The 23,817-nt window shown below is 47.7% G+C and overlaps 4 protein-coding genes and 1 long non-coding RNA gene across 7 annotated transcripts; 2 read left to right on the top strand and 3 right to left on the bottom strand.

The window, feature by feature from the left end:
- Positions 1-1,126: 1,126 nt before the first annotated feature.
- On the bottom strand, positions 1,127-2,541 carry LOC123257011. Of its 2 annotated transcripts, XR_006506914.1 has the most exons (3): positions 2,044-2,524; positions 1,343-1,822; positions 1,127-1,280 (listed from the first exon to the last, which is right to left on the bottom strand). It is a non-coding gene; the product is annotated as an uncharacterized LOC123257011 (long non-coding RNA). The 2 variants fall into 2 exon arrangements; XR_006506913.1 differs by having other exon boundaries at positions 1,127-1,822; positions 2,044-2,541.
- Positions 2,542-5,463: 2,922 nt separating this feature from the next.
- On the top strand, positions 5,464-6,448 carry LOC6505820 (single-stranded DNA-binding protein, mitochondrial). The gene is made up of 4 exons (XM_001964396.4): positions 5,464-5,604; positions 5,661-5,748; positions 5,809-5,917; positions 6,129-6,448. Exons 1-4 carry the CDS (start codon positions 5,581-5,583, stop codon positions 6,349-6,351), a joined length of 444 nt encoding a protein of 147 aa, XP_001964432.2. The 5' UTR covers positions 5,464-5,580; the 3' UTR covers positions 6,352-6,448.
- LOC6505699 lies at positions 6,393-7,330 on the bottom strand. Its single transcript, XM_001964397.4, has 3 exons — positions 7,087-7,330; positions 6,712-7,017; positions 6,393-6,656 (listed from the first exon to the last, which is right to left on the bottom strand). Exons 1-3 carry the CDS (start codon positions 7,243-7,245, stop codon positions 6,444-6,446), a joined length of 678 nt encoding a protein of 225 aa, XP_001964433.1. The 5' UTR covers positions 7,246-7,330; the 3' UTR covers positions 6,393-6,443.
- Positions 7,331-7,685: 355 nt separating this feature from the next.
- On the top strand, positions 7,686-12,723 carry LOC6505822 (organic cation transporter protein). Of its 2 annotated transcripts, none has more exons than XM_032449665.2 (3): positions 7,686-7,951; positions 10,887-11,514; positions 11,574-12,723. In XM_032449665.2, the coding sequence occupies exons 1-3, from the start codon at positions 7,909-7,911 to the stop codon at positions 12,568-12,570; spliced, it is 1,668 nt and encodes a 555-aa protein (XP_032305556.1). In that variant the 5' UTR covers positions 7,686-7,908; the 3' UTR covers positions 12,571-12,723. The 2 variants fall into 2 exon arrangements, with proteins under 2 accessions (XP_032305556.1, XP_001964434.1); XM_001964398.4 differs by having other exon boundaries at positions 10,887-11,521; positions 11,581-12,723.
- A 516-nt stretch (positions 12,724-13,239) lies between these two features.
- On the bottom strand, positions 13,240-23,356 carry LOC6505698 (protein sarah). Its single transcript, XM_001964399.4, has 2 exons — positions 23,028-23,356; positions 13,240-14,730 (listed from the first exon to the last, which is right to left on the bottom strand). Exon 2 carries the CDS (start codon positions 14,722-14,724, stop codon positions 13,864-13,866), a length of 861 nt encoding a protein of 286 aa, XP_001964435.1. The 5' UTR covers positions 14,725-14,730; positions 23,028-23,356; the 3' UTR covers positions 13,240-13,863.
- Between the last annotated feature and the right edge of the window lie 461 nt (positions 23,357-23,817).

Below are 23,817 nucleotides of genomic sequence, written 5' to 3'. Positions count from 1 at the left end.
TTAACTAAAGCCGAAAGAAACCTTAGTGCACTCGACTTGCAGATCAACATGCAGGTTTTAAAATTTAAGAATTAGATGCTAGGACAGATTCTCTTATCTTAGCTTTCTCTTTTATGCAACTAAGGACTGCAATAAAGTATCCTTATTAGACCACAATTTTATTTTTCCTATCTGTGTAAATCAATAACCAGTATGATTACTTTTGATTTGAAAACTTTTTATTCATTCTTCGCTAAAAATCAGGACCCGTATACGGATTATAAAATCTTAAATATTCAAAACATTAGAATAGAAATAATTCTTCATTAAAGTAATTTATTAGGGTGTTATCTAAATTCAAGCAAAAACTTATAATAAATATTATTTATATAATTATTAAATTATAAATCTCTTTAATAAGAATATGGATATGGATTATGGAATATTTCTTGAAGATTTGGCATTGCCAAACATGGCAACCTATTTGTGCCATATATATTAGGAATTATAATTTTTTTCAAACTTCAACGGCTTACAGAACTCCGAGTCCTGAGAAAAAGTGGAGACAGTGGCTTCGATCCCCCCACTACTTAGCCAGGAGGATGGGATGGTGGTTGGGGCTCTGGGTGGCTCTGCAGCGGCAAATGTGTTGTCACAGTGGCGTGGAATTTCCTTTATCGCAGCAGAATGAATGGTGGTATCCAAAGGATGGAGCAGGTGTGGGGGGAGGGGTATATTTTAGGTCTCCGCACACTCGAGGGCCGCCTGGCACCTCGGTCGCCCCGACCCGCCCGCTCACCTCAGACCGCCCCGGGTCCGCCTCACGGCTCCATCCAGAGTTTCAGCTCTCAGCACTTTGGTTTTCCCGCCGCCCACTCCTTAACGTTTCATTTCGGCCAGGTTCGTTCGGCTCGGTTCGTTTCGTTTGGCCCGCTCCGTTGCCACCGCTCTTTCGTTCGTTTGTCTTGACATTTGCGTTTTGCCTCTGCCCTCGGCCCCGGCCTCCCCAACGGCACCACCTCCCGCCCGGACCACCTCCTTATCCTGCCTCGCTACCCAAAGAGGAGACAGTGGGCAGAAAACCCAGGCGTGCGGTTTTCGAGCGAAGAATGTCGGCAAATTGAGGCTAAAGTGTGGTCAATAAAGCTCAACTTTGGATTTCTATATTTAATTTTGGTTCTTCAACAAATGATTTCTTATTTCAGGAAACAAAAATATAATATTTCTTGAACATCATACCAACTTCCAATTAGTGTGGACGATAGTCGAAGAAATAAAACATCCAATCAAAAATACGGATACTAGAATACAATGAAATGTACCTTATTTTTAAATTTTTAGTTAATTTAATTTTTTAATACACCTTTACTTTCCGAGTCCAGCAATTGGGCCTTCATTAATTAACAACCTTTGTCCAACAATGTACTCCACTGTGCCTGGCTTGGCTTAAGCGAATTTTCGTTTATTCTGATTACAAAAGGCGGCTTGGGGGGAGGAAGGATGTAGAGAACCGAGCGCCCGTTGAGGCACAAATTCCAACTTTACTTTAACTTTAATGTTGGCTCGGCTCGGTCGCTGCCGTGGTCGTTGTTCGTTGTTGGCTGTTGGTTGTTGGTTGTTCATCGTCGGCTTGGATGGCTGACAGCTCTGGGTTCTCGGTCCCGGCCTTATTCTCGTTTCTGGTCCGGTCTCAGAGCAGTCGGTGCGGCGATGACGACAACAACGTCTCTGACTCGAGGACCGACTCCAACTCCAGCTCCGCCGATGACTGTCTCTATGGCTCTGGCTCTGGCTCTGATGATGTTATGTTCCCTAGCAAGGAATACTCCAAATATCAATGAGCCTTGAAGAGTCAAATATAGTATTGTATTAACTGTATTATCTATAAAGTTTAAAGAAACAGATTATCATATCTTAAAACTTCATATATGGATTATGCTAAATATTTGTTATTGGAGTTATATTTTACATTATATGAAACTTTATTAATTATTATTACCCTTAAAACAACCTAACAAATATTTTCAAATTCAATACGTATGCAGTTTTTTATTTAATACCAACCCAAACTTTTTTCGATCGCCCTTGGATCGACTCCCAGAGTATTCCCATTTCGGTGTCATTTTCCCCATTTTATTTTCTTTTTCTTGGCCTAGTCTGGGGCTAAGCCTGCTGATGTTGCCGCTGCCTGACTGCCAGCCTGCCAGCCTGGTTTCAGTTGCAAGAGTCGCCATCGCCAGCGACGTCCTCGTTGGTGCCTCTTGCCTCGACGCTTTTATTCAGCATTTTTGTTGCTCCGACTGGCGCTGGTTCGTTCATTTGCTGGTTATTCGTATTTTATATTTTTTTCCTCTTATTTTCCATCAGCGTCGCCGACTTGCCTGTGTTTCGGAGCCAAGAGCGAAGTCAAGCCAAACCGAGCCAGCCGAGCCAGCCGAGCCAGCCAAGCCAAGCCAACCATCGCCATCGCCATCGCATGCTTCACCTTCGCCCCACCGCACACAGATACTCACGCACACACGTCCAGCACTTTGTGTGGCGGCTCCCCCATGCTCCCGCGGCACCGGCACCAGGCCCCAGCACCAGGCCCCCCTCCTCATCCGCCTCTCCCCATGGAGTTTCTTGTTTTCTTTCAGAGTCTCCCCCTGCCCCTGCCCCATGCAACCCCAACCCAAGCCCCGACCACTCGCCCAGTCCCAGCCCACTGCTGGCTCTTTGCCTTGTCGTAATTTTACTTGGATTTTTTCTGTTCGTTTTCTTTTTCTTGCCACCGTGCCTGCGACTCGGTTTCGAAATAAACTTTAATGCGAGCCATTCGTTCGGTTGGGGCTCTGGGTCTGTGTTTCTGTTTTCTGCTTTTCTGCTTCTGCTGCTCTGTTAAATTTCTGGTTAAATTTTGTGCGCAGTCAGCTCGCAATGCAGTTGGAGCTTCGAGGTGGGTGACTCTCGATTGGGGTTGCTCGTGGGGTTGGTTTAATGTCCGTTGAAATTGGCCATCTCGAAGGGCTTCAATGGATCTCCTCTTATCTTTCTCTGGGTGGGTACTGCTGCACGGTTACCTGAGGATTGGAATGTGCCACTGGGATGTCAATTAACCTGCTAGATTCCGGATTGCTGCTTTCCGGAATTCTTTTAGAATTGCGTGAGACTATTATTATATTTGAAGAATAGCTTTGTTTTAGCTTAGAAGGAAAATGAACATTACTAGATGTCCCATATTTCACATTTTTAGGGACTTTCAGGCCTCGCTTAAAGGCTTTAATCCTTCAGCTCCACTCCTTTGCGCAGTCTCCGCGGACAGCGGCAACATTGCAAGTTGCTGGCCGGAATGCTGCCGCCGTTTATAGTTTCACTATAAGGCGCACATATGAATTTTGCCAGCGCCTGCTTTTTGGCACGCAAACTCGCACCACACAGTACCACAGCAATACAGCAATACAGCAACCCAGCACCACCGCCAGCCATCCAACCCAGTCAGCCATCTACCGAACGTCCTCGACAAGCCCAGTCGGCCGGCCAGGCCAACGGCAACGGCAACATCATCAGCGCCAGCACCAGCACCAGCAACAGCAACCACTTCAGTTCCTCCACCTCGCCAAACGTCGCGCCATTCGACATACGCCATACAATCTGAAAATATAGAAAAAGCAGCAACAACAACAGAAACCACAGCAACAACGTCGACATTTGGGACGTTCGTTCACTGGCTCGTTGGTTAGTATCGCTCAGAGCCGGAGCCTCGCACAGCAGATACAGATACGAGGAACGAACATATACACACACTTTCAGATACAGTGCCATGCCAGCAGCAAAAACAATAACAACAACCTATATGAATGTGGCCGTACATATAGAAGCGTATATTTATATAGAGTCGCCGCAACACGCGCACTGGAATGAACGACGGAAAAAATGCTCTACTACGGGTAAAGATATAGATACGGACGGGCCGATTGCGGGCTGTTTGCTGGGAGATACAGCCAGGGAAGGCGAAACTGAAGATCCATTTTGGGGGTGACGCAATTAAAGTAGGATCTTCTCAAGGAATTGGCCACATTTCGTAAATATTGAAGACCAGTAGTTGGTCTTTAAGATTTTTATTAAAATTTCTTAGGGGGAGTATTATATGATTTGGGAATCTTTAAAAATGACTGATTTTAGTTAAGGCCTCTATTGAACAAAATATCTGTCAAATATGGTTGTATAGTTTACTATAGCATCGATTTTCTTCAGCAAATTATTGTAGATTGGATATAATTCTACTTTTTAGATTAGTTTACAAATCTTGAACGTTTTTTGCACCTGAAATATGAACCGTTCCACCGATTTCAAGTAAATCAACCAAATCAATCAAAAAATACTCTAGTTTAAAAAATCGGTGTTTCCAATAATTTTACGAATTGCTTACGAACGTATTTAAATATAGCTGAATAAGTTGGAACTGGCTGAGCTGGCTGCAATCTCTGAGGGGCATTGAGGCATTCGATCAGCTTCGCAGAATCGCGAGTGTGACGCAGATTGCAAACAGTTCCGAGACTGTGGCCGGCTGGCAATATAATATGGCTGGTTCTTGGGGCACCGACATTGCGACGATGCTTTTGCCGCCGACTGTCGTCATCGCCTGAATTTGAATGCAAGCCTGAGAGTTGCAGAGAGGCTCTGGTTGCTGCAGATGCAGTTGCTCTTGCGGAATATAAAAATGGTGATTCTGGGCTTCCGCTCCGTTTCGAGAAGGCCTCTCGTCCCGGGTGTTCAGCTTTTTATTAGCACCCGGCTAACGGGCGCTTGTCCGCTCCTCGCTCTTCCTCGTTTGCAGCTCAAACAAAGCCGGCTGGCGATAACTAATTTTCGAAAAGAGCAAGACCATCTCGAGAGGTGGCAGGCAGGGCATGCCACAAGGCCTGCCGTCGAAGTTACATCCTGTTTGTGGTTGTAAAATTTGAGTCTTGGCCATTAGGTTGGCCGGATTAGCCTTCTCCAGCCTTGAGGATGGAAATCAAATAATCTATGTTGATTTCTTAAGTATTCTTTTTATTATATTAATATTTCCAACCAGTAAGTAGGAACAATCTAATCAATTATATATCAATTATCTATAAGAATGGTATAATATACAAGTTTCACAGTAAATATCTTCTTTTAATACATTTTAGATCTGAAATCGTTCAAATACAGAAATAAATGGTTGAAAGATTATTCCTCAAAAATAATATTAAAACTCGATAATCAAAATGATTTTGCCAAAACATGTCACTTTTTGGATTTTATGTAAGAAAGAAATCTTAATAACAGTTTATATATAACTAACTATATAACTAAAAACTGAAACCCCCAATAAGAATATTAAATATAATTTGATAGACGGAATTTATTTTGAATTATAAACTTTATTGTGGCGCCATTTTGTAGTAACTGCTTCACGCCACCTGCCGGCTAATCTTACAAACATGCGAATTTTCTGGCATAGTTAAGCCAAATTACCACAGAGGGCGCTGCTTCAAGAAAACAGCTGAGTTTCTGCACTATCCAACACTAACACTCTTACCAACACTCACTCCAGAATCTGTTGTACTGCTGCCGGCTAAATAACATTGTTAAATAATGATGCAACAAACAAAACACATGGTGGGTACAAGAAAACTAATAATTTGGAACGAATTAAATACTTTTGCGATTCATAGTTCCAGCCCATGCTGATTGGCTTGCGGACACTGGCGACACGAGGGGTGACCACAACCACAGCGGCGGCGCCCGCCAAAATTGAAAAAAGTGCGTAGTTGCCGGTGCGTTTTTGTGAAATAATCCCAACAATTTACTTAATACCCACAGCCGTAAACAATGTAACTATTTTGGGGCGCGTGGGGGCCGATCCGCAATTGCGCGGATCCCAGGAGCATCCAGTGGTCACGTTCTCCGTCGCCACTCACACCAACTACAAGTAAGTGCGGACAACTCAGCGTGTGTGCGTGCTCCGGAGCATGCGTTCGCAATTGAACTTGAATCTTCAAAATCTCTAAGGAGGCACACAGCTTCAGGCACAGTAATAGTTTCGACTAAAACAATATGTATAAAGCTTTTGGATGCATCAATAGCTTACAAACTATTTAAGAGTATAATATTTCCTAACTTATGATTTTGTTATCCTCCAGATACGAGAACGGGGACTGGGCTCAGCGCACAGACTGGCATCGCGTGGTGGTTTTCAAGCCAAACCTGCGCGACACCGTACTTGAATACCTGAAGAAGGGACAGCGCACCATGGTGCAGGGCAAGATCACCTACGGAGAAATAACTGACCAGCAAGGAAACCAAAAGACCAGCACCAGCATCATAGCCGACGACGTGCTGTTCTTCCGCGACGCCCACAACTAGTGTATAAGCTGAAAAGACCAAACCTAATCTTAAGAAAAAAGTTTAACTTGAAGCATTGTATGCATTTTGGTTCAAAAGAATATTTTGTCGGATTAAATGCGTAGATTTTTCGGACAGGGTTTCCTGGGCTTTGGCTCTGGAATGCAAGGGACGTGGGGAAGTGAAGCGGCGAGTAAAAGCTTTGCTTCGCGCTTAGCCATCTCTGCAAATTCTTTCTTTAATCCCTCGATTTGGACGTTCAAAAGGTTTATCTGCTTCTCCATTGTATCCAAAGTGCGATTGTGGAAGTCCATGATCTGGCCAATCTGGAACATATATTACGTCAATAGTAAACGCATACAGAATTTTTTTAAAACGTACCACATTAACTGGCATGAGTTTCCCCGACACCTCGTTGTTGTACGCCTCGATTTCCTCCCTGAGACTGTTGCACTGGACAGCCGACTTTTCGGTGGACATGAGTAGTCTCAGCAGGTCAGTGTAGGTGGCTCTGACCAAAGGGTCTACTCGGCACTGTCTCTGTTCTGGGACATTGACGCAGGAGCGCTCCAATATGGTTACCGTATCTTCTGCCTGGATCAGTAGATTCTCGTTCTCATTAAGATCCATTTCCAACTTGAGTAGGGTGCCATTTAAAGTTCTCAGGAATTGGTCCACTGAGACAAGCTGCCAAGAAGAATCAGATAGCACCTTGTTACTACCATTTTTTAACTCCACTAATCACTAATCACTCACATTTTTGGCGTTCGAGAAGCAGAGCTTCTCCTGGTCTCTGATGAACTCCATCTTGATCCTGAATTCGTTTTCGAATTCCACGGTTTCCTGCATTAAAATATCTGCCAGTAGGTTCATGTAAAGAAAGGACATGGGGTCCTTGTTAGTCGATTCACCCATAATTTCGGAATTTATTTGTATGTATTCAATGCTTTGTGTTCTGTACTCTATTTGCAGTCTGTTAAAATGAAATGTGAGGTAACCCAATTTGAAATCTATTTCATTTGCACACTAGATTCAGTTTCATGTTTTTATAAAGGTTCACATCTGAAGTAGTTCTGATCAATTTAGTCAAATAATGAACTAACCAGTGAGGAATTCAAATCACTTTTCAAATATTTAACGGACGCGTTCTTCGTCGTAACCGATTCATGCCATTCATCTACCAAGATTGGAGCCCCGTTCGAGAGCAGTCGGAGGCCCCCAGAGACGGTTCTCTCCACACATGTGAGCTTGGAACGACCTTATCGCTGTCTGTGGGTGTGTGAGTGGTACTACGGGTGTGTGTGGCTCCGCGGACGGTTCGATTTCTCGGTGAGCGGCCCAGTTCCCCGTTCGCAGTTAGCTTTTTGCCAGTTCAAATGCTGGCGCCGGTTGGAAGAGTTGAGTGCTGATCGAGCGCACAATCCGCGACTAGCTCTGCCATTTCTCCACTTTCGCGAGTGTGAACTATCTGTGCCTGCTCTGCTCCCAGGAAGATGAAACTTGCCTGAGCCACGATCCAGAGGAACTCTTTACATCTTCGTTGAACATAAAGTGGGATAGATTGAGGAATAGATCAATATGGCAGTGGACTACGTTTTGGAGGACCTCATGGGCAAACTGGGTAAGTCGGGGCTTGGAGCGGGGGTTTGGCCTGGGGCAGGGACCCGGGAAGGTTGGCTGCTACGTTGCCAGGCGTCTCCCTCCCCGCTGATAAGACTTATCACTTTGAGCAGTCTTATCAGCTGCGCCAACTTGCCCCAGGCCAGCTGCCATCGCCGGCAGTGGATAATTTGCGTGAATATTTGATTTAGCCGCCGCTTCCATCTGTCCTGCATTCGGGGTTTCTAATTATTTGCTGTGTTCTAAACCTCGGTCTAATCTACGCGTCAAGTGCTCAAAAGAAGCCGCCTCCAATACAGTTTTAATTACAGCGATTTTGTTTTCGCACCACTTCGAATTTAATAATTCCCAAGGCCGCGCCGAGTGATAGACGTGTATGACAGCTTGATAGAGTCTACGACCTGCTGCTCCCATGTGGATTAAGTACACCCCGAAAAATAAAGAGGCAGATCAGCTACAACTCAACGTGTTTCGGCTCCAATTGTTGAACCGTCGTGGCCGAGTTTCGCAGAGAGCGGCTAATAAGCGAGCAAACACGAATAAAAACGGGGGCCTTGTCACAAGACTACGAAGTGGGCCTGTCATAAAGATATAGGGATCGACTTGATTTATAGTGCAGTCCGATTCTGCAGTGGAGCTTAGGGGGAATTACTATAAGCCCTACTTATACCTCGATGCAAAACAGTTAGAGGCAAGGCCGGGAATCCGGCGGAGGCTCACTTGTTTAAACCGTAGACTGTTTGTTTACGACCTTCGTTTTATAAGAAACTCCAAGCTTTAGTGACAAGTGTTTGCGTTTTTATACAGTTATTATCTCTGGGCTATCTCTGGGAATGCGCCTAGCTTTTTTGACAGAATTTAAATTTTAATCTCTGCAAAAATCTTGGGGACTGCGACAGGGAAACGGGTTTTTCATTTAGCAGAGCTGGCTGGGAAACGGCGGAGAGGAGAAAGGCACCTGGGAACGCAAGAGAGGTGTAATGAACGCATTAGCGACTTTATTTAATCATAATATGTATTATTTATATATTCACTCACTCACGTGCCTGAGAGTCTGTTCGATGCAAAAAACTCAAACTGGTTTGTAGCGCTCCCCGAACAGGCCCCGAACACACATCGCTCTTGTGGTCCGCATTTGTATTTATTTGGTTGAAGACCTTTTTGGGTGGGCAGGCTGCTCTAATTACTCGGGATTGGAGGCGTGCTGCAGTGCTGAAATCGTGACTTTCTGGCCACAGGAAGGTTGCTGGCCCGGCCGCAAGTAACAAAGTTGCAATGACTTTGGAAGCACTTCCATCCATGGCGTGTGCGGAGCTAGAACCAATTTTAAAACGACCTTTAATTGTCTGCAAATGAGGGAAGTGAAACCGCTGGAACTGCAATACAGAGCACACATGTACGCAGTGAACAAAGAAGCAACTTAACTGAAACTATAAAGCCCGCGCACTGAAACCATGATCTGCCCCAACTCAAAGCCCCATTGAACTCGTGCAAAATGCTAATCAGTATGCGAATACTATTTAATTTCCTTTTCCTTCCTGCATTTCGCTATTGTATAGTAATATTTAACAATATCTGGCCTCTGAGTGCCTAATCTATTTGTTTTAATTAAATTTTCTATCGGAAATTATCACTCCTGGTTAACGATCGATAGTGTCTGTTGCATCACCTTATCGGATCTGTTTATCAGCGTTATTGCTTCCAAAGCAAACAAATCTTAACAACGACTATATATTTTTAGTATGCAAGTCAACACGCCGTGTGAAAATATAACGGCCTATTAACCAGAATCGCAAACCGCGAAAACCCAACAACAAATGTCCCATTCAAGGGCCACTTGGTAACAACAACGAGACTAGTTCGGATGCAATAAATCCTAAACTACACTACAACCTGGGGTGATATACGATATAGTTGTTGGTGGCCTCCTGATAATCCGTCCTGTTAGCAGTTGGGTTATCACGATACCCGCTTATCGACCTCCCGCCCAGTCTTTTAGGCCATTAAACGCTGATTAAGCCCCGAATTGGGGTAGCTCGCAATAATTGAGTTAATTAGAGATTGAGACAATTTTAAAATGTTTTTAATTGAGATTGCGACATAATGTTACACCCTCTATGACATAATTTTTCGACACCCGCCGCAATCGGAATTGAAATTCTCAGAAACGTTACTTACGAGTCTGGGGGGCTCTGGGGGAATGTAACTTTCTAGATGATGGTGATGGCAACCGCTTCGTTTAAACGATCAATAAACGTAACCCACAAATCAATTGAACCGGCTGATTGAACATTGGCCCGCTCATGTGTCGAATTCTGGTATCTAGGCTACGGACTGTCCGTGTCCGAGCCGATGGAAACTTACACAGCGCCCTGGATCGATCGCGGGGACTGGGCACTGTCCCAGTCATAATCGATTCAATGCATTCTATTCTCGCAAGACAAAAACAAAGCACAAAGGCTCAAAACCCAGAGTCAGAGTCGGACTCAGACTCAGACTCAAACTAAAGAAAACCAAACCGCGATGTGGGTTGACCGCAAATATTTGATGGGCATTTGTATGCGATTCAATTGAAATCGAATTGAATAAATTCCACTTGATTTAATTGCAAGCCCGGCGGAGTGACGACAATGCCAGCGACACCCATAAAAGGTCCCATCTACATAAAAGCAGGGTGTTTCTTCGATTAGATCTGTCACTGGGGCTTTTACGGGCGCTACTTGTGATTCGGATAATTGCCTCACGAATGCTTCGAATATCTGTTGGCGCTCAGCTAAGGGAAGTCATCTCATTGAGACATTTTCAGCCACATCCATATCTGGCTAATTGCAACATCATTTTTGAGATAGTTTTTATGCGAGTACCGCCATGGGAAACATAATGATGAAGCTCATAGTTCCTTTCTGACTGAAACCCTCCTTATGTTCCACCTTTAGGGGAGTTCGGAAAGTACCAGTTCCTGCAGTTCTTCCTCCAGGTGCTGTCCGCCCTCACCGCGGGCTTGCACATGCTCTCCCTGGTGACGGTGGCGGCCGTGCCGGACCACCGCTGCTTCATCGAGGGCCTGGACAATAGCAGCTTGTCCACGGGCCCCTGGAACTCCAGCGACATTTTGGCAGCCATTCCTCTGAAGCCCAGCGGCGAGCTGGACTCGTGCCACATGTACGATCCCGCAGCACCGGGCGCCAACTCCACCATTGCCTGCACCAGCTACGTCTACGACACGACCTACTACAAGACCTCCCGCACCATCGACTGGAACTTCGTCTGCGATCGCCGCTGGATGGGGGCCATTGTCCAGACCGTGTTCATGCTGGGCGTCTTCACGGGAGCAGTGACTCTGGGCGGCCTGGCCGACAAGGTGGGCCGGAAGACGGTCTTCTGCTGGTCGGCTCTTTTCCAGTTGATCATTGGCGTGGGGGTGGCCTTCATTCCTGAGTACTTCTCCTTCATGGCGGCGCGCTACCTGCTCGGCATTGTGGGATCCGCCGGAGCCTACATCTGTGGCTTTGTGCTCACCATGGAACTGGTGGGCCCCAGCAAACGCACCGTGTGCGGAATCACCTTTCAGGTACGTTTGGATGCAGGAGTACTTCCACAGTTCACTCCAACACTGTAACTTATTTCCAGGCCGTCTTCGCCGGAGGCATCATGCTGGTAGCCGGCTGGGGAGCCCTCATCCACGACCGTCAGTGGCTGCAGGTGGTCTACGGCCTGCACGGCTGCCTGTTCCTGGGCCACTGGTGGTGGCTCGACGAATCTCCGCGCTGGCTGTGGATGCAGGGCCGTGCCGCCGAGGCCGTGGACATCGTGGCGAAGGGCCTGCGGATCAACGGCTCTGGCATTCCCGTGGACAAGGAGTACTACGTGCAGAAGGCCAAGCAGCAGGCTGCCGCGGAGGAGAAGTCCAGCGCCGGACTGAGCGACCTCTTCCGGACGCCCAACCTCCGGATGAAGACCCTGAACGTGTGCCTCTGCTGGTTTGCCAACTCCCTGGTGTACTACGGCCTGTCGCTGAGCGCCGGAAAGCTGTACGGTAATCCGTACCTGATTCTGTTCATCCTGGGCCTGGTGGAGTTCCCCAGCTACATCACCATTGTGTTCGTCCTGGATCGCCTGGGTCGCCGGTCCATCACCTCCACCCTGATGCTGGGCGGAGGGCTGTGCTGCATCGTGGCTGCCTACATAGCCCAGGGCAGTACCACCTCCACGGCCGTGGTGATGGCTGGAAAGCTCCTCATCGCCGGATCCTTCGCCGTCATCTACAACTACTCCGCGGAACTGTTCCCCACCGTGGTCCGCAACTCGGCCATGGGCTTGGGCTCGATGTGCGCCCGTCTGTCCGGTGCCCTCACTCCTCTCATCACTCTCCTCGATTCCTTCGACCCGAAGATCCCGGCTGTTCTGTTCGGAGTGGTTGCATTGGTGTCCGGTTTCTGGGTCATGTTCCTGCCGGAGACAATGAACCAGCCCATGCCGGAGTCCATCGAGGACGGCGAGAACTTCGGCAAGGGCGACACCTGGTTCAGCCAGTGTGCCGGCCGGAAGCAGCGCCAGGACAGCGTCTATCCGGAGGACCCCGAACAGATGGTGCCGCTCAAGACGATCGAGAGCAAGTGAGCCCGACCCCGAGGCCAAAGCAGTTCACATTCCTTGTTACCCTGTTGTTTGTTTTTAAGCGACCTACTCCTCTGTCTAGATTCTAGAAGTAAGTCTCAGAATTTTCTTAGCACTTTCCGAGTAAATAAAGTAAGTTTAAAATTTAAACTGTAATCGATGGGGTTTCAAATGGTTGCCTACTTTTAGGCTCTCCAAACAATTCTACAGACAAGCGACCCCGACAGATCTCTGGATGAAGTCACTCGACCGATTAAAGAAATATTTCAAAATAAAGCTATCAGAAACACCACTTATTTCGCCAAAGGATAGCGCCGCATTAGAGCATCATCTGCCAGCATTTAACAAACTTTTCCCCAATTAAAGTTTGGCCCTTATAGTGCCGTCCGGCCAGCTGAGGCAACGATTCGCGCCGGCCTTGGAAGTTTTCAGTAATTTCCACTCAATTGCACTATCGAATTGCCAATTGTCGGCAGGGACTTCCAATGTCAAATCCATAACCCTGGGGCTCCCGCCACAGGACGCCCCACGCCCCAATTTTCAGCTGCCCCGCACACACGCGGTTAAAGTTGTTTGCAGAGAGTTTTGTTTCGGTTTTTCTGTTTTTGTTTCGTTTTTAGTTTTAGTTTTAGTTTTTGGATTGGTTTTGTGTTTTTGGTACATTTGAGAACATTCATTTCGAATCTGAATATATTTTTCATTTAAAGATTAACTACATTTAGGCATATACATTTATAAACCGGTCGCTGGCTTAGAATTACATTAACATTTACATAGATATAGTTTGGGGTACATCTGGGAGTTCGCGGTTCGCTGGAGGCGCTCTGGCAGCGGCCGCCCATCGAAGGTACACAGAGATAGAGATATCGTTAGCAGGTAGTCCCGTCGGGGGTAACATCGATATTCTTACACAAAACACACTCAAATCGAGAGAGAAAACACATCTAGATCCGGTTGCTAGCTCAAGAACTTATCATATGTCGATGAAGCCGAAATGGGTTAAATGCTACGCTTGAAGGGGCGGGTCGGGTTTGGGTTCGGGTTCCAGGTCGGGAGTCAGGGGTCGGGGGTCTGGGTGGGAGCTCAACTGCCTAGCGTACAAACAATTCGTAAGAACGTAGCCAAACGTATGTATGTGTAAAATAATCACAATTGAATCGGAAAATATTTACAAAAAATACTCAATCGAGTGGCGCTCCTGCCACGGAGCTAGGGAGTCCCCACCAACCCCTTCGTTTCGAATAACAACTCAAGTTTCAGGTCCCCAGCTTCAGCAATAGCCTTGCGTCGAGGTGATTATGCCCGCTCCGGGCACTTGGTCTGGACAATCGGGGCCTTGGCCTGGACTCCGGGACCCGCTACCGGACCGCCCTCCGGCAGCATGGCCGTGTGCACAATGATCGCCGGCTGGTCCTCGCTCTGCGGGTGCAGTTCGTGCGACTCGCCGGGCGTGAGGCTGGCCAGGGCCGCCAGCAGGTCGTGGTTGACCAGGGGCTCGCCCTCCTCCCGCGGCTCCCAGCCGGCCGGCGGGGAGGCGGGCGGCGAGATCAGGAACTGTTTAACCGGTGCCGGCGGCTGCAGGTTCTTGTTGCTGACCGGTGTCACCGGCTGGGCGAAGTAGCAGGTGATCACCGTCCTCTTGTTGAACTCGTACTGGTGCAGCTTGATCCTCGCATTGGCCGCCGCGATGGCGTTGTCGTAGTTCACCCGCATCCGGCGGAAGCTGCGCAGCCACTGGAACGTGGCCGAGTCGCTAAACGTGCGGAAGAGCTCCTCCATCGCGCTCTTCAGTTCCGGATTGGCGAACACCTCCGAGTGGATGTTGGTGACGATGATGGAAGTGGGCAGGTCGTCGAACGAGTCCGCGTCCACCTCGGGCTCCGTGTCGCTGTCCACATCGCCCTCCGGCGGCAGGGTCGGGTGCTGGCTGGGCAGGCCGTCGGCGGCGTTGATGTAGATGTCCTGGTCCGGGGACAGCTTGTCTATGCTCCCGCCCCCGCTGCTGTTCTGCGTGGACTTGAGCTTGTTGCTGCTCTTGCCGCTGTGGTTGTTGTTGTGGTTGGCGCGCGTGGCGGCAGCTGGAGTGGGAGCGGGGGCGGCCTCGTTGCCATCTCCAGCGGCGGAGGCATTGTTGTTGGACTTGGTCGCGTCGGACATGGCTGTCTGGAAGAGGCACAAGAGATTAATCATTTTTCAAGGATTTAAAGGATATTCTATCAGACTAGCACATGTGGGGCAACTATTTTAGTTCCCGTTGGGCACAATTAGAAAATAGGCATTCGGCTTCAAAGGCTTCAGGCCTGAAAGCCGTGGGAAGTCACATCCTGGCTGACCCATTTGGGCGAGCACTCCAAGCTATTATTACCGCCGCCGCACGGAGTATAATTATAGCCAACAGTTTACAGTAATTGGAATCAACAAGTCGGTGACATTTTCTATAAATAACACCGCCGGCAACCTTCAAGACCTAATACTTCCCAAAAAAAACGGGGAACAAAGCTTGTAAACAGGCTCCCTGTATGTTGATTCTCATTTCCGACAGTGGCCCGGGGTGCTGGGTAAACATCCTCGCCCCGAAGGTCGCCCAAAGTTCTTGTTTACATAACACATTTGGAACGAAGTCGAGCGCCACGCCAGGACAATAAAAACTGCAAGCTTCCTCGCCAAACAGCGAAGCCAGAAGCTACAGACGAGTCAGGTCGGGAGGACGCAGGACTTAACTATCGACACGTGAAGCTAATCAATAGGTCTGCCGGCGACGGGCGGCGGGCGGCAGGAGAGCCTCCGCTGGTGACGCACTGTTGATCCACAACAGAGTGCTTGATTTTATTGTTATGCCGGGAAGGAGCCACGGACTAGTGATTAATAGTGGCGAATTTTTTGTGAATGAACGAATGAACGAATGAATGGGGAGCTGGCGCCACGCTGCTGGCGTCAGAACAGGAGTAGTGACGTGTGTCGGCTTTGGCACCTGTGACCGCCACGAAAACCCATTCCAGCTCAGTTTATTACAATAATTGCCAGGTGGATGGCGGAGGGCAATGGAAGTCCCTCTGCATAGTTCTGCCCGGGCGCCCATTTGTGAGCCATAAAAATAGCATTCCCCCGGCGTTTATTGTGGCCCATGAATCAGCAACATGCACTGAGGTAATTACACGCTCCCGCCCCCGGGGAGTGAGGTCTATTAGCCAAATGCAAATTGTTTTCGTTAACATTTAGCCGGGGGAGTGCTTTCAAAAGTTTTGATGGCTCCCGAGACCGTTTGTTTAGCAATTAATTAATATTTTATGCCCTCACTCGGTCTGGTTTGTTTCTATAGATCAGTTTAAGGACTCATCTGACTATAACCTGCCAACAATGTGCTCCTCCTGATGTTTATCCAATTTAATCGCCCAATTTCCAGGAGCGACCTGCCCCCAAGTTGCCTCTTAATTCAATTAAATGGCGAGTCCCACTCGTGATAACCCGTCGCCGATAAGCTGCTTATGCATTTGGAAGTATGACGACGGGTCCTTAGCGCGTGTCAGACGCGTCTTCCCGCCACTCGCACTTCCGTTTTACGGCCACGTTTATTCCTTGTTGACTTTCAGCCACCGGCTCCCAGCCAAGCGCTCCAACAGCAGGAGACAAAGGCTGGAAAAGAATGCCTCGACTGTGCCAGAGTTGATCTATTTCCGGATGATTGATTTCCTTGGAAGGAGCCGCCCACTGCCGCCCATAACTGCTGTGGAGATTGGGCGCCAAACGAGCGGAGACACCTCCATGACGCGAGTGCTTTGTTTTCCGAGGGGCGCTCGATGCCTATCTCCCGCCGGCAACTGCAAGTCAGCATAAACGAGCTGCTGGCATGCAAATCGCTGGCCCCGGCCCCGTCCTCGGCCCCGTTGTGACGTCACCGTTCCTCCTGCACGCAATCCTGCCAGAAAGGTCCTGAGAAAGCGGCCGGAGGGAGCGCACTTTAAACTAGACAAAAGTAGCTCTCAGCCCCGCCCCTCCCATGGGCTATGGGCTGTGGCTTCGACACGATGATGAATTGCCTGCCGGTCGTTAGCCAGCGACCTTCGCTCATTCATAATTGCTGTCATCATTATATCAAGTGGTCGCCGCCAGGACGAGCGGACGGATCCTGCTCCTGCTCCTCCTCCTCCTCCTCCTCCTTCCCTTCCGCCAAGCATCCATTCAGCTTGCAGATTTGCGCGGGAGCGGGGGCCTGTAAGTGGTCTGCATGTAAGCCATCTCAAAGGCACGCTAGAAGCTCTTTAAATTTCATCTGGGAAGTGGTCTAGTGTTTGCTTCCTAGCCCTCTTAGGAAAAAGACGCAGTCTAGTTTAAACATTAAAGCAGAAATGCAAGGCAGCTATTGTTTTAGAGGTTTGTGTTTGAAAATTGTAGTAACGATAGCTTCCACTGTGCCTTATCAAAAGGGAGGATAATATGAACCCACTTCAGGCAATAAAAGATATGACATTGCCACAGAAGTCTTTACCTTCTCCATTAACCATCCTATTCTTAGGGGGACTAGCTACGAAGTCTACAAAGATTTTTAACGAGAAAGGAAAGCTAGCTTGGAACCAAAGTTGATAGTACAGTATCGTATATCGGCTATAGTTACCCGATCCTTGTAAGTATTTTATTGTAAAATTCATTTCTTACAATATAAATTTTGAAAAAGTTTCAAGCTTCTGTCTTTAATTTGTTGGATCGGTTGTGTTGGCTTAAATAAATGATATAATTATGTGTCAGCTATGGGATATAGAAGGAAGGATGTTGTTCAAGTCCGTAGTTTTAATACTAAGAGATTATTTAGGCACAGAGTAGTAGGTGGAGATGTCTTTCCACTGTGTTTTACACTCTTGACCAAAATTGGAATAGGAACTAGCTCCCCTATCTATGTCTTCAGGTGATACTTGCTGGCCAATAACCCTGGCTTGTTACATCAACTTCAGTTGAGCTCTTTAAAGAGTGGTTAACTCAATCAGCTTATTTGCTGTTTAATTCAGTTTGAAGCTCTTGCATAAAGTATTCCACTCATGTGAGGGCGGATGGGCACGTGTCAGTGGCAGGGAGCCTTTGGAGGAGGAGTTAATCAATTTTGCAGCCTTATTTACTCTGTGGCCCCGTTTTCGTGACAAAAGGCAAATCCCAGGCGAGAGCTTGCCACTCGGCAGTCTATGATGCAGCTGGTGCAGTGGCAATTGCATTTATCCATTCCGATGCAAATGCAAATACGATGCAAGTTGGGGGAAGATTAATTTGATTTTACGCTGAAATTTCAAACACACCCAGGGCCGTGCTCCTTTCCCGCGCCAGGACATGTGCGATTGATGTGCTCAATATGCAGAATGTGTGTATCGTTTGGAATTTAATTAAACTGCTCGCCCGGGGCTGCTGGATCAACTCAGCGCATTTTTCAGGCATTTATTGGCGCAGCGCCTTGCGGTCGCCCTGGCACCCACCCACCCATATTCGATGCTGCGCCTGCAACTGTCGCTTCAGGATGCCGCATGTCACATGTTGCTGCAGTCAGGCGGGCTCCTCTACCGCCTCCGCTGGATAATGGAAGCCAAAGGTCAGGCCTATAAATAAGCCGGGCTTTCGTGGAGGAAATAATTGAAACCAAATTAGTTGGGAGCTTCTTTTGTTGTTCTGCACTGAGCTGCCTAGCATCCCCGATAGGAATTTAACTCTGGTGTCTGCCACTGGTGTGCGACCAAAAGTATGCCACGCCCTTCGCCCGCCCTTTTCGAGTGCGACGCATATTCCTCTGTAACTGAGCTCCGGATAAAGCCAACTCTGCCCACGCACTGCTGCTGCTGCTGCTGCTGTTGTCTGATAATTACTGGCAAAGGTGAAACGCTCACCGAAAGCCCTCCCGCCCCACATGTGGCTTGTGGGTCTGGGTGGCCACTGAGTGGCAACCCATTGATTGGTCTCATGTAGCATGTGGACTGCCGCCCAGAGTCCGACTGCAAATCATAGAAACTAAAAGGGAGGCCTAGGGCGAGGCATACCACAAATTCATAGGGGGGTTCAGAGTTGGAACTACTGAGTTTTAAATGAAAACTATGCTGTAGAGTCTCCCGTTTCGCTCTGCAATTCATATTCCGCTCAGTAATTGAACAGAAAACTGTGGGTTTGCCTGCAAGCCCCCTATCACGAGCGTTGATATCGGATTAGGTAGCGTCCGGGTTGATACTGTGGCCTCTGTGGCTGGCTATAGGCAGCGACTGGCCGAATTGACCTTTGGCTTTGGATGGCGGGCTCTCGTAATTACACGACACTTCCAGGCATGAACTGCTAATTAAATCACTCGCACACCGTTGGGCACAGCCACCGGCCCGACCCGCAATCGGTAAACAAAACGCTTTCGGAAAGTGAATATGAGCAATGGCTTCGGCTTTGGCTTTGGCAGTTCCCGCCCACAGTTTTCGGCAGAGAGCTCCTGGCATTTCCACTGACCTTCAATCGAAATTGTAAATTCTTCCCCCAAGCACACACGCACACTCGCACACACAGACAAATGTGTCAAAGTTCACACTCACCCACCACCACCCTCCGCCCACTCCGCCCAAGACTACTCTTACAAATTGGATTGTTATCACTCAAAGTCCTTCGGCGATTCGAAGGAGTTTCCAGCCCCTTTGTGGTAGCCTGTCACTGCCAGCTGTGCGGAAGGCTTCCCATCCGAGTAGATGTATCTGCATCTGTATCTGCGCCTTTGTATCTGAGAGAATGTGACACGAAATAGTTGGCCAACTCTGCTATGCAAAAGCGATTTATATTGGGGGCCAGCCATCGCCGACATGTGCTGCCACAAGTCAGTCGCCTGGAAAGAAAGTGCTCTGAATAATGATGGGATTTTGGCAAACAAATCGGAGGACATCGCCAGGTGGGGACTATCCGGACAAGGATTTGGCCGAATAGGTGGTCTTCTAATAGTTCCACTAACTGCGAACCGGTTCTAGCCCGCTGGCTATCGTAAATCAAGGCTATGGTAGTCACTCCTTATCGCCGATATCCCCTCTGACGCACCACCACTCCGACGGAGAGATAACACTCGGCCACTGCCATTATCGCTAATTGAGGCGTTTACAGCCCGCATACTCCTCAAGTCGCACCAAGTCGGATGTGCCAAGTGAGTTCGGGGCACTTGGCTGGTCATCGAGTGACGTCAGTGGAAGTGCAGCCCAGAGCCGCTGGAACCAATTGACGGAAGAGCCACCGGCCGCGGTCTGCACTCGATTCATCAATTGGCAAGTCCACTGGCACTGAAACTGAAGCTAAAACTGAAAGGCATCAGAACGCGTTACGGCCGGAGAACGGAGAACAGAGAACAAAACAAACGCGGACGCAAACAGAAATAGCATAAAATGGACAGCAGAAGCGACAACGGCTGCGGCTGGTTGGCGGCGGGGGCGGGCGATGAGTTGCTTTTATTTTAAAATCGTTTCATTCATTCTGCGTCAGCACGGGCTCAATGGGGAAACGCTGCGTATACACAATTCTCCTCCGGACAGAACACACACGCACCGCCGCCGTATCTGTCCGCCGGCCGCAATAAGAGCCACCGGACGAGTGATCTTTCCTTGAGTTTGTGCAGAAGCGGTGCGATTTGCTTTCTTACCCGCCCATCCATGGGGGCTTTCATACTATTGATGGTAAGCTTTGGTTGCATTATCAAAGAAATAATTTGTCAGATATCACCCCCCCGTTTATCTGTATCTTTGTCACTTATTAGTATCTTTCAGCAGCCTTTATCACGTTTCTCTTTTAGGAATCCCTATTTTAATAATAATTTTCATTCAAAGTGCTTATAATTCGCTATTTGTCAAATTAATATTTACATCTATCAGCCTGCTTGTTAGCCCATTAAGGTGGTTTAAACGACTAGACCTTGCCAAAACAACTAATTACAATATAAATATAGATATTATAACTTCTTAATCCTTATATTATATTTTGGTTAGGCTTATACTCTTTATCCTCTATATACTCTTTCATGTGATGTTAAGGTACTTATTTGATGAACAGATTCCTCACTTAATAAAATCAACACAAAAAAAGCATTATACTATAATTATATTTCATATTTTAGTTCAACATTGAAGGCAATTCGCGATAAATAATATTAAATATTATGAAACTCTGCCCTCATCCTTCATTCCTTTCCCACTGTGTTTTAATCGGATAGGAATCGGTCTACTATATCTACCTTAACTTTAAAGATTGTTTAGCTAGAAGCTTGAAACTTTTTTCAAAGGAATAGTTCTTTGCAACAGCTATCTGATACTGAGATTCTGATGATCTGATGTTTGCTACGTACATGTATCTTAGATAGTAATATGACTTGTAATACATAATAATATTATTCCTATACTATAACTTAGAATAATAAGCGCCTCTGAGTTCTCCTCTTTTTTCATAACGTCATGAAAGCAACTTTTATCATCGAAGCTAGATCTCTGCAATCAGCCGGACGCTCGAGGTGGTAGGTGGTGTATTTTGGGAATGTTTTCAGTAATTCAGATTACCTTTAAACGTGAAATGACGAAGATAGCCTACCTCTTGAACTTGAACAGTTCCTTATAAGGAATAGCTAACAGTTGAGAGTGTGGAAAACCCGGTGACCACCGGAGCGACTACTCCAGCTCCACTGCCACTACACATTGAATAGATTTATTTTCGATACTGGCGCCTGCAAGCGTGTTCCAACTTTTAATGGAGGACCAAGTTAGCTGGCACTTTGCTGCGAAACTCGCAACAGCTGCTGTTTGCGCCCCAAAGCCTTATTTCTGCAATTAGTGCTTTCCTGCCTAAGTCGGCTTTAAAAATTTGCAAAGGGATTGGACATGGGACATGGGACATGGGCGGCAACCTGGGAGCGAAATCTGTCGTCGGCACAGACGCAGGGGCGCCGCCTAGGGTCCTCAGCCCTGCTCGGGCGTTTCTGGCGGCGGGGAAGAGGACGCGCTGCGCAAAGGTCGCCATGCAAAGCCAAGGTCGGGATTTACAGGCAGGTCATTGTGTTGCTGGCACTAGAGAGCCGCCCACGCCCTCGCCCACGCCCACGGCCCTGACAACTAGCCGGGTAAAAAATAGAATCAAATACATACAATCGTCGGAGGGCAGAACAACAACAGTGCACGCATTTATTTGCATTTCTGAATTTATTGCTTTCGGGTTTCTTTTCTTTCGGGGCTCGCCTTGCTCGCCTCCGTTTTCCAGCTCGGTGGCTGCTTGGGGAATTTTCGGGTATCAGGACTGGGTCTGGAACTGGAACTGGGACTGGGACTGGGACTGGGACTGGGCGCTACCAGGGGCTTCTACTGTTGCTCAAAGCAATTAAAATTAGAAAAACGAGGAGCGAGAGGCAACCGCAACGTGGCCCGCTCCCGCTCCAACACACACATGCGAGTACGTCTTCATCTTCCTGCCGAAGGACTCGGCACGTTTAAAATTCAGGCAGCAACCGCAGGGCGACAGAAGCTTCTCGGCCAGCAGGAGCGTTTGCAATTACATTTTGTGCAAATATTTTCCAAAGAACCACTTAACAGGGAAAGTGAAAGTGAATTGCTTTTTAAAGAGTTCTTTGTTTGGGAAGCCGAATACTTCGGGATAGCCCTTATAGCATTGAACAAATACTAAAGACCTCTTGTTTATGAAAAACTGCACTCAAATGCACACTCTGCCCATAGGTAGGTGTTGGGGTTACCAACTGTCAGTCACGGTCACGGCCGCCCACCCTTCGGAGGGGAGCTTCGGAGGAGAGCAGCTGATGGCCATGGGTGGAAAATTCAATAACAGCAACGCGGAAAAACAACTATCCCACATCCCAGGAACAGTGGCAACAACAGCTGCTGCAGGACCAGCAGCCGACTTAAAAACACAAGCCTTTGAAATACGTCCATCCACGCCGACATCAGATTACGCTTTCCCGGGGGATCACATGAATCATTGGGGATTTCATTAGTGCCCTCAGGGTTCCCCCCGAAACGAGGGGGCTTTTCAATGTATGCTCCCAGAAGCTTCTCGATTTATCGCCGTTTTAAAAGAGTACTTCCCTGCCAGAAGGATCCAGTACAGTGGCATCCTGGTCCACTTTGCGGAAGAGTATTCCCATAATGAACAGATTGCCATTACTGTCAAATGGGCGGGGGCGGTGGGCGGTGGATGGTGGCAACCTTGTACTCCGCGTAATGAGGATGTGATAAAAACAATCCGCTCGCATCGGCTTCCCCCGGAATGTTTACAAACAAGCCAGAGTGGGCAGCCTGGGGTGGCTGCTCTGCAGACGCCGCGGCACCACCCCCAGCGACATGGAAAACAAACAGCCCTCGACCAGCAACAATGTGCACGTAAAAGTCAGCTGCTGCTGCGCCCATTACATAAGATGCTCTTGCCAGACTGCCAGCTGCACAAAGGTGGTCTGCGAGTGGACCGCAGTCCCCCAATTGACTTACCGTCTACGAAAAACTATTCAGCGACAAATTGAATTTCCGATTTCCGCTATCCGCTTTCTTGCTGTTGCTGCGACTGAGCCAATGGTGTCGGACGCTACTGTCGGTTGCCCCCAATGCACAACGGGAAATTTCGAGAGCCGCTCTGTTTTGATGCGTTATTCGGCTGTCATCCAGAAGTTTTGATTCTGCGTCATTCGCGGGGGCGCGTAATCTTGCCGACACAACCGCTCGCGACGAATTTTTATATTTAAAGGGGACCCGTTTTGTTTTGTGGAGGTGATACAGTTCAGTGCTGCCAGATGCCGATTTGCATTTACCCTAAAACAATCGGCTGGCCTGAAAATGTACTAAAAAATCCAGGTTTCCCGCCAAACTCGCTGACATATTGTGTTGAAATAGAACAACGGAATTGGAACACATGGCGGGATTTATGGCGGGACAAAAATACGAAACTAAAAGGTGAATAAACAATTCTTAAAAAAAGGAACAATCTTTTAATGGAATTTTGAATATTGTTATTTTACTTTTAAAAAATTTATAATGTACGTTTTTGTTGAAGACAGCACTCATGCAGAAGAGGCCATCTTTGATCAACAGAGGCCGAATTGTCTTCAGCATCTCGTTGGGAACGCGTCATCGAACAAATCGGCGCATATTTGACTTGAATCGCATTATTGTAAACAATTTTATGAACAATTGAAAATTCAATAAAAATATCGCAAGACTTTTTTGACAACCTTAATGATGTGCCACGATTAGGTCAAAATTTTAAATCAACTTTTAGAAAGCC

Source organism: Drosophila ananassae, chromosome 2L, assembly GCF_017639315.1.
Source record: "Drosophila ananassae strain 14024-0371.13 chromosome 2L, ASM1763931v2, whole genome shotgun sequence".
In the NCBI taxonomy this organism is placed as follows: domain Eukaryota; kingdom Metazoa; phylum Arthropoda; class Insecta; order Diptera; family Drosophilidae; genus Drosophila; species Drosophila ananassae.
This window is presented reverse-complemented; position numbering and strand designations above follow the sequence as displayed.

Bases quoted from the DNA above. Each gene is read 5' to 3' on its own strand.
- LOC6505822 (XM_032449665.2), top strand. From the start codon at position 7,909: ATGGCAGTGGACTACGTTTTGGAGGACCTCATGGGCAAACTGG. The intron at 7,952-10,886 runs GTAAGTCGGGGC...TTCCACCTTTAG, and splicing joins GGACCTCATGGGCAAACTGG to GGGAGTTCGGAAAGTACCAG. The intron at 11,515-11,573 runs CTTTCAGGTACG...CACTGTAACTTA, and splicing joins CGCACCGTGTGCGGAATCAC to TTTCCAGGCCGTCTTCGCCG.
- LOC6505698 (XM_001964399.4), bottom strand. From the start codon at position 14,724: ATGTCCGACGCGACCAAGTCCAACAACAATGCCTCCGCCGCTGGAGAT.
- LOC6505820 (XM_001964396.4), top strand. From the start codon at position 5,581: ATGATGCAACAAACAAAACACATG. The intron at 5,605-5,660 runs GTGGGTACAAGA...TGCGATTCATAG, and splicing joins TGCAACAAACAAAACACATG to TTCCAGCCCATGCTGATTGG. The intron at 5,749-5,808 runs GTGCGTAGTTGC...TAATACCCACAG, and splicing joins GCCCGCCAAAATTGAAAAAA to CCGTAAACAATGTAACTATT.
- LOC6505699 (XM_001964397.4), bottom strand. From the start codon at position 7,245: ATGGGTGAATCGACTAACAAGGACCCCATGTCCTTTCTTTACATGAAC. The intron at 7,018-7,086 runs GTGAGTGATTAG...TCTTCTTGGCAG, and splicing joins GCTTCTCGAACGCCAAAAAT to CTTGTCTCAGTGGACCAATT. The intron at 6,657-6,711 runs GTACGTTTTAAA...TATATGTTCCAG, and splicing joins AACTCATGCCAGTTAATGTG to ATTGGCCAGATCATGGACTT.